General features: G+C 44.7%; 1 protein-coding gene across 3 annotated transcripts in view; it reads right to left on the minus strand.

Annotated features, from left to right (window-relative positions):
• Positions 1-6,700, minus strand: part of ANKRD29 (ankyrin repeat domain 29) — a 52,636-nt gene extending 45,936 nt beyond the window's left edge. For 2 of the 3 annotated variants that reach the window (XM_042962626.1, XM_042962623.1), the window contains exon 1: positions 6,609-6,700. In XM_042962626.1, coding sequence (XP_042818560.1) covers positions 6,609-6,629 — 21 coding nt within the window. In that variant the 5' untranslated portion in view covers positions 6,630-6,700. Of the gene's footprint in view, positions 1-5,908; positions 6,047-6,608 lie in introns of all 3 variants that reach the window. The other variant, XM_042962624.1, reaches the window with a different exon arrangement.
• Positions 6,701-9,715: the final 3,015 nt, after the last annotated feature.

Below are 9,715 nucleotides of genomic sequence, written 5' to 3' on the forward strand. Positions count from 1 at the left end.
TTCTAGCCGGTGTGCTAAGCACTTTCACTGCTCTGATGTATTTAATTAGCAGAACAACTCCACGACATTGGTGTTTTTATTATTCCCATTTTTAGGAAGAGGAAACTGAGGCACAGAAATGAATTACTCAAGGTCATACAGTTAGCAAGTAACAGAGCCAGCATTCAACCCCATCTTTGAGTGTAGAGTCTGAGGACTTTCCCTGTGAGAAAGTCCTTTTTTTCTCCCCTTTACTTCCAGAATTTTGGCTTACACACTGCTCATTATTATACTAACGGCAATTAGTTACAGGAAGGAAGGGGAGAGGAAACACAGAAGGGAAACTGTTACTTGTACAGAACTGGAATTCTGATTAAAAGCTAATGGGGAGGGGTAGAGACTTTTAAAAGGTAGAGTTCAAAAAAGGTTTAGAATCATGTGGGTTTTGATTGTGCATTTATTAATTCAATCAAGAGAACATGAGCTTTTCTCAGTTATGAATTTCTCTGGCGTTAGAGGCCACGTTAAATAAGAAGAGAATGCAGGACTGAGAAGCCTTGCACAGAAGGACACTCTGAGATGTCACTAGCTATTCTCATCCATTGTCCCCTTTGTGCTAAGTATTTGAAATTTTCAGAATGCTTGATAAACATTAGAGAAGCCTAACCTCTGTGTTGTCAGTATTGCTACACTTCTGAAGGTGATAGGAAACTGATTTACCCCAAGCATTCTGCCTTGGAGGTAGGACCATTCAACACCAGCATTTCCAAACTCAGAACTCAAGACCAGGTGGAGAGTCTGTTTAAGACATGTATGTCAGGAATAGGCAAATATATAGAGATAGAAAGGCAGAGTAGCAGTTATCTAAAGCTGGGAAGCTAGACAGCTGGGGGCTAGAGTGACTGCTAATGGGTGATGAAAATATTCTAAACTTGATTGTGCTGATGGTTGCACAAGTCTGAATATACTAAAAAGCACCGAAATGAACACTTTACAGGGGTGAGTTATATGGTATGTGATTTGTATTTCAATAAAGCTGTTTAAAAACATGCATGGCTTTGGGGAACCTGGGTGACTCAGTTGGTTAAGCATGACTCTGGATTTTGGCTCAGGTCAATGATCTCACAATCTGCGAGTTCGAGCCCCGTGTTGGGCTCTGCACTGACAGTGTGGAGCCTGCTTGGGATTCTCTCTCTCCTTCTCTCTCTGCCCCTCCCCGCTCTCTCGCTCTCTCTCAAAATAAATGAATAAACTTAAAAGAAAACATATGTGGCTTTGTACATTTATTTTCCTGTAGCTCATCCAAATAATTTTAGCTGACTGGTGAACTGGAGCTGATGATGAGATCATCTACATACTTTCAGAACAAGGATGGAACATACAAGTGCCCATACTTTTGGCCAAGTCATGAGCAGTTTCCGTCACCAAGATGAAACATGGTATTGAGACACTTTATCCTCTTGGCTAAAACATGCTCAAGAAAGACCCAAGTATTGTTCTTGGGAAACCAATGTTTCCTCTACAGTGGTAACTTCCCTCACTGTGTTAAGAGTCTAACTCCTCAATTGTGTTAGGCTTTTGGCAACCTCAGCCCTGAAGAATAAGTCCTGAGTAGTTGAAACAGCTGTTACAAAGTCAAAAGTCAATGCACCGAGATCTGTGAACTTTATTCCACAAGGACGCCCAGACCCACCCCCTGAGTTTGCTTTTACTTTAAAAATAATTCTAACAAACATGTGTCTGTCTTCCCAACCAGAACAAATTAGAACTTGCCAATTATGAAAGACGAAGTTTACTGGAGACAGACTGATAGCAGTGATTGCTGACAGCTTAATGGAGGAAGGAGAAAACACAGAAGCAAAGAAGTCCGTGTGGTTCAGAAGCAAATAGCTCTACATGTGATTACTCTAAGTCATGAATAGGAAGCTAACTTGTGATTTATAATGCTCTGTTCATTCTCCCATAGACTCAGCTAACAATGCCAGGGCTTTTAAACAAAGGCTTTGGAGACCCAGGAATTAGGGCCTATAAGACTTTCTGAGGCCTGTGAAAATAAACCGTTAATCTCTGGCTCTAAAATCAAAGTGAATGAATAAACAGCTACAAAATGTACTGTCTTAGTCAACTCCCTTCATTGCTAAATTTGGTATTCAGAAAATATTGACGGCACATGAAAATAATTTGTAGGTCTGATTTTCTCAGTACACAAGAATTATGGGCTATATACGAAAATTGCAGAAAACTCATGGACAAATGTAAATTAAAAGTTATTCATGGCTAAGTTGTTTTTAAAGCAATAGTATAAAAACCCTTCCAAAAACGTACAATAAAAAGTCTCTATTATTGGGGCGCCTGGGTGGCTCAGTCGGTTGGGCGTCTGACTTCGGCTCGTGGTCCGTGAGTTCGAGCCCCGCGTCGGGCTCTGTGCTGACGGCTCAGAGCCTGGAGCCTGTTTCCGATTCTGTGTCTCCCTCTCTCTCTGACCTTCCCCCACTCATGCTCTGTCTCTGTCTCAAAAATGAATAAACGTTAAAAAAAAAAGTCTCTATTATTATCTTGGGCTATGGGTACATTTTACTACGTTTGATAGGATGGTAGCAAGGGCGAGGGCCGGCTTAGGCGACTGGCCAGTGACTCTGCTTCCCTTGTCCTCAAGCCTTCCCTCAGTGCCCTTTGGAAGTCCACTTCATGGAGAATCAACTCCTCACCCTTAACCTGGCACAGAGCACTTCCTCTGTCTCCCTGCTGTAAGCCCCCAGCACCTCCCACACTAGCCCTGGGGTGGAAAGTGGGGTTAGGCTCTCCTCACTTGTCTTCCAGATCCTGCCCTTCCAGTCACGTGTACAAATCTCTGTTCCTTCACAGCTCAGATCACCCCACCTTCTTGTTCTGGGCTTCACCTCACCTAGTAGCTGTCACCTCCTGATCATTCTCCCTTCTTCACTGCAAATTCTGGCACCTTCCTTTCTACCCACCCCAAATTCTGACTTTATCCTGGCCTCTACTTCACAAAACGTCGATACTGTCCCTCAACCTCACCTCTTTTCCTCTAACTCCAATGGAAGAGGGTTTCCTCCCCACCTGTCTAGTGGGAACCCCTACAACTAATGAAGTCCCATCATGCCTTCCACCTCACCAACCTCCTGAAAGCTTCATCACTCAGCTTAGTCATCCCCTCTATGGAGCCCCCTTATCATTATTTTAAATACTTACTTATTGAGGGGCGCCCGGGTGGCTCAGTTGGTTAAGCGTCTGACTCTTGATTTCAGTTCAGGTCATGATCCCAGGGCTGTGGGATCCAGCCCTGTGTCAGGCTCTGAGCTGAGCATGGAGCCTGCTTGACATTCTCTCTCCTCTCTCTGCCCTTCCCTAGCCTGCATGTGTTCTCTCAAAAAATAAAATAAAATAAAATAAAATAAAATAAAATAAAATAAAATAAAATAAAATAAAATAAATAAAAAATTTAAATATTTGAGATTATAGTCTACATACTAAAAAAATTCATCCTTTTAAAAGAAGCATGATTCAGTGGTTTTTAGTGTATTCCTGAGGTTGTATATCTGTCACTATTCCAGAACATTTTCATTACCCCGAAAAGAAACCTCATTAACAGAAAACCTATTAACCTATTAATCTAAAGAAACCTATTAACAATCACTCCCCATCTCCATTCTTCCCTAGCCGCAGGCAACCAAGAATCTGCTTTCTGTCTCTGTGGATTTGCCTATTCTGAACATTTCATATAAATGGGATCATATACCACATGGCCTTTTGTGTCTGGCTTCTTTCACTTAATATAATGTTTTCAAGGCTCATCCACATTGTAGCATGTATCAGTGCTTCCTTCTTTTTTATGGTTAAATGATATTCTATTGTATGGATATATCGTGGTTTGGGCTGAGGATCTGTGTCTCCCCCCAACTCATATGTTGAAGCCCTAATACCCAATGGGATACCCACAATGTGATATCACATTGGGAATTTGGAGGTGAGGCCTTTGGGAGGTAATTAGGTTAGATGAGGTCAAGAGGGTAGAGCCCCATGATGAGATCAGTGTTCTTATAAGAAAAGAAACACCAGAGCTTCTTCTCTCCTCCATGTAAGGATCCAGTGAGAAGGTGGCTGTTGGCAAGCCAGGAAGAGAGCTCTCACCAGACACTGAATCTACCGGCACTCTGATCTTGGACTTGCCAGCCTTCAGAACTGTGAGAAATTAAAAGCCTGTAGTTTAAGCCACCCAGTCTATAATCGTTTGTTATGGCAGCTCAAGCTAATCAATAATAAACAAATGATGGACATTGGGTTGTTTTCACTTTTTGGCTATTATGAATAACAAAATGAACATCTGTGTACAAGTTTTTGTGTGAACATAGCTTTTTATTTTTGGGGGGTATATATTTAGGAGTAGAATTGCTGGGTTATATGGTAACTCTATATTTAACTTTTTGAAGAACGACCAGACTGTTTCCTAATATGGCTGCATCATTTACACTCCTACCAGCAATGTATGAAGACTTGAATTTCTCCACATCTTGCCAATACCTGACATTGTCTGTCTTGTTGATTAGAGTCATCCCAGTGAGCATGAAGTGGTGTCTCATTATGGTTTTGATTTGCATTTCCCCGATGATAGTTTTGAGCGTCTTTTCAGGTGCTTATTGACCATTTGTATATATTTTTGGGAGTAATGTCTATTCATCTCCTTTGCCCATCTTTAAATCGAGTTGTCTTTATTTTTTTATTATTATTATTTTTAATTTTAAGTAGTTTTCATGCCCAGCGTGGAGCTCCATGAAGGGCTTGAACTCATGACGCTGAGATCAAGACCTAAGCTGAGATCAAGAGTCAGACGCTTAACAAACTAAGCCACTCAGGGGCCCTGGTTGTTTTTTTATTGTTGAGATGTTTGTCATCATTTAAAGATGGTCAAGTGTCTACCATTTTAAAGCAAACAAACCCTTGGCCAACTCCAAATTCCTGCTTCAGCCACTGTTTCTTGCAGAACTTTTTGAAACTGTTTTTGACACTTGTGGTTTCCACCCACTCTCTTTTGAAACTATTGCAGTCTGGCTCCTGAAACTGCTCTGAGCAAGATCACCAGTGGCTGTTTTGCTACTAAATACAAAGGACACTTTTCAATTCCTAGCTTAATTTCTCTGTGGTATTTATCACTGAGTTCCTCTGCATCTGTATCGAAGGACTAGAGATCCTTGACTTAAATCAGCACATGCTTATGATTGTTCTCACAGATCTCTAGCTGCTCTCCAGTTTTCTCAATGGGTTTCTCTTATTCTGCTCATTCTCAAGTCTTCACCTTCTTCAAGATTTTGTCATCAGTCCTCTATTTTCCATTTTTACATGGTATCACTGGGCACATTCACTCTCATGGGTTTAATTACCACTTAACACAGTTCATTCCTACATCGCATCTGTATCTCCTGCCTAGACTATATACTCCTGGGCTCCCAATTTACATATCTGTCTTACTTGGACTTCCATCCATCCTTAGACTTTACATGTCCCAAACCAAACATTTTATCTTCACCTCTGTAGCCCTCCATAACTCAGGAAATAATATTACAGAATTCCACACACTAAAATTTTTTGGTCATTCACACTTGTTTACTTGCTTCCATCCCAGACAGCTGTTCACTAAGCCCCTACCATTTAGCAAGATGATCCCAGAGGTGCTCCCTTCCCAAACTGTGGCCAGTAATCTTTCTAACATGCAAATCTCAGCATATCATCCCTCTGTTTACATGAGCTACTATAAGAGATGGGATTACCCTGACTTTGGAGCCAGACACATTGCGATTTTAACGTTAACACCACTCACTGGCTGCAGAACTGTGATGAGTTAACTTCTCCACGTTCTAGTCTTCTTGTTTAAAAAAAAAAAAAAAAAAGAGAGAGACACACAGGAACGTACCATTTCAAGGGTCTTCCTCAGGATTCAGAAGACGCGCCCAGGTGCCTCTGGCTCAGAATCAGGCACATCAGTATATTTTAACTATTATTTTTATTAAGACCTCTCAACAGAGGCAAATCAAGTATCATCACTTTCATCCTGAAATGTGAAGATTAAATGGAATGACTTTAAACTCGTTGAAAACAAGACTCCTTTGGACACTGAAGCCTGGTAATCAATTGCAGCTCCACTCTGTGCTGATGAGCTCTCAGCTTCAGCGTCCAAAAGGTGCTCCGGAGAGGAGGCGACGGTGGTGCCACTGGCATTCCGAAATGAGGACGCAGAACCGGGAATCCTTGCCGCAGCCCGGGTCTGTCCCGAGGCGCGGCCGCAGGGAAGTGCTGACTGCAAGACTCTTCCCCGCCCCGCCCCCGCCCGTTACCCGGGCGACAGTCCCCGCCGCCCCTTCGCCCGGCCGCCAGGCTCCCAGACCCTAAGTACCGAAAGCCTTTGAGGCAGAACCCACACAACCAAAACCACAAACCACAGGAGCCATCCCAGCCAGGTCGCTTCCTCCAGTCCCCCGCCAGCACCCTGGGCGGCGCTCACTCCACCCTGTGGGCCGCGGCGACGGCGACCCCGGGAGGTCCCCAGGTGCGGGCTCGCCGCCGCAGGTCTGCCGCCCGGCCCGGCACTCCCTCCCGGAGCTCGCGACGCTCACCTTGAAGGACATCTTGCACATGTCCGCGGCCGCTCCTGCGCGACCCGCGCGCTTCCGGCCCGGGGCGCCAGCTCCAGCCCGCCCTCCCTTCCCCGCCGCGTTCCGCAGTGGGGCGGCCTCCCGCGCCGCCCGCTCCCGCCGCCGCCGCCTCCGACTGGACCGGGGGCGGGGCCACCGGGGCGGGGCGGGGCCACCGGGGCGGGGCGGGGCCACCGGGGCGGGGCGGGGCCACAGAGGGCTCGGGGTAGAGCGCTGGAGCAGGAGCATCCGAGCCTGCTGTCTGCCAACTCACCTAGCAGACGCTGATCTCCGCTGGCACTGTGCGCACCCCATACATACACGCACGCATACCACACCTGCACACCACACCCACATACCACTGCTCACACAGCCACAATCGCAGTCTCACACACACCAGTGTACAACGCTACACTGAGCACATTCTCCGCCATCAACACACAGTGCTGTCCACACTCCTGTCCACGCACCCTCCCTCTTTCCTACACACAGTCCACGTACATCCTCAATGTTGCTACACATACACACACTCAAGACTCCACACATACACAGGTTCACATAATACTCCCACACTCATATCTGCCTATACACATTACACACCCACCCCCAACCTCACACCACACGTTTTCCAAAAGAACACGGTCTGCATCAGATGACTTCCAACCTTCATTATAGCACAAATATTGATAATATAGATGAAACACGAGAAAAGAATTCACCCATTGTTCTACCACCCTTTCAAGAGCTATTTTCATTTTCATTACTGTCGTTTTAGATGTTCTTTTCTTTCTCTCTCTCTTCTTTCCTAATAATCTTTTTTTGTTTGTTTTGTTTTGTTTTGTTATGTTTTGTTTTCCTCCTGGGGAAAGAGCTGGGAAACAAGCCTTTTGATTGAATGAGTGATATGTGGTATTTTCCTTTTTGAAGGTGAAGAGCAAAATTTGAAATATTACACATACCCCTCTTCCTTTTGATTACACCGGTTACCTCCTCCTTTTGGCCTTCCCCTTCACGGCTGGAGTGTCTCAGGAGCTGTTTACTCCCTCACACATACTTGCTGCTGGCCCAGGGTTGGTTTGGGGGAAATAAAAGCGGAGAGTCACATTTTTTAAATTAAAAAATATATTGTTTTTAAAGCATAAAAGACAATAAAAGTCTTTTTAGAAAATTCAAATGCTAAAATAAAAGTAGCTGTCTCCCACCCTCACAAGGTAGGAATGTACTCATCCCCCCACCACCACCTCTCTTTGTGTCTCCTTCCCTCTTCTCAACTGAATTGGTAATGAATATTTAATTCAAAAGTAAAAGATAAAAATAAAAAATAAAAGCTCATGATGAAATAAAAAAAATGTTTGTCTGCTATGGATAAATTGTATTACTTTGTGCTTTATTTTGAAATAAAAACATTAAAAATTTTGATAGAAAATTTCAATTTTTAAATCAAGAAAGACTCAAAACTTTGCCTTGCCTTAGGTGTTTATGGATGAGATAGTTTTGAAGTTGCCATGCAACATTATTATGATAATTTGCTGAGTGATGGCGCTAGACCTTTAATTCAGTCTGTCTTGCTCCGAGGCCCATTTCCTTTCCACTATCACTTGCTGCTCAAAGTTGGTTTTGGCAGTGGTCTGGCCAGGTTGCTGATGGGATTCTTGTGGAAGTCGCGGGAAAGAAAATGCCTGGGCATCATCCCATGTGCCTGGCTAAGTTCATTTTCATAATAGAGCCCCCAACAGAACAAAACCCTTGTGATCACCACCAGACAACTCCATCTAAATAGGCCCATCCAAAATTTAACAGTGACGCACCAGGCCTCATATGTGAAACCCTACCTACCCCATCCTCTCTATCCCTACCCTCTCTATCTGAATAATTTCTCACTACCCAGCAGAGTGTCTCCATCCTCGTCAGCAGTTTTCCTTGTTATCACCTTCCCTCCCGTCCCTAGGTCTCTCTTCCCTCCCTCCTCTTCTGTCTGCCCTAACTCAGATCCTGACCTTCCTGGGGTTCCTCCTGGCTTAAGTCCCCCTCCTGCACCCTGCCCTTCAGCCATCTCTCTCCCAGCTTTGCTGACACCATAGTGTCTCGTGTTGCTCCTAGACTTCACTTCTGTTACTTTTGATTCCTCCAGCCGAGTTTAAATTCTTCAAAGCCAGACCCTGGGTTTTCTAATATATCTTTCATGTTCTTCAGGGGCTAGTTTGCAGCAGGAGAGATGGTAGGTGGTCAAGGTTTAGGAATCATTGATTCAATAGAAGATTCAAGGGATTGTGTTCTCCATGTATCCATGGTCAGATGTCCCACCGCGTCTGTCCGCGGGCATCCATGACTCATGCACAGACATCCGTGTTCATCTCAAATGAGGCCATATTTTCTGTCACCTTCTGTTCACGCCAGCACAGACTGCCATGTGTATGTTCTCGATGTTGCACTGTCCCAGTTTATGCTCCAGCAGGACTTGATCTAGACAGAACTGTGAAGTAGGTTAGATTGGTCTCCTGAGCAGTCTCCCTTCTCTTTTTTTGTGATCAGGCCCCTTCGCCCCAATTAAGAGTCTGCTCTGGACCACTTGCCTGTCTACATTCTCTGTCTGACTCCCACCCCACATCCTGGCTCGTTAGCTCAGTCTCTTCACTTGGAATTTACATTAGATGAGCCTCACACGTTCCTGAGTGTAGTGGCCCAGCATTGAATAATCTGCCCCGCATCCGTGGCCCCTTTCCTTTTCCGTATCAGAACACTAATTTTGCTCAGGCATCTACCATACTCCTCCTTGGGATATGCTTCAGGGAGCCCAGACCCCTTTTCTGCCCAAAGCTTTCTGATCTAAGCTGGTGATAGTGTCTGGATTAGGTGGGGCATGTGACAAATCCTGACCTCTGAGACGTGAGAAGAGGTGTGCTGGGGGCTTCTATAAGAAAGTTTTCTTTGCTTCTAAGAGAGACACCCAGGAGGAGAAGGTCCTTTTTTCCACACTGTCCTGTGTGGATCTGATGCCTGGAAGGATGCAGTCACCTTGTGACCATGAGATGAGGAAAGCTATCTCCTGAGGGTGGCAGGACAAACAGATGGTGTCACTAAGGTCTATG

This window comes from Panthera tigris, chromosome D3, assembly GCF_018350195.1.
Source record: "Panthera tigris isolate Pti1 chromosome D3, P.tigris_Pti1_mat1.1, whole genome shotgun sequence".
Taxonomy (NCBI): domain Eukaryota; kingdom Metazoa; phylum Chordata; class Mammalia; order Carnivora; family Felidae; genus Panthera; species Panthera tigris.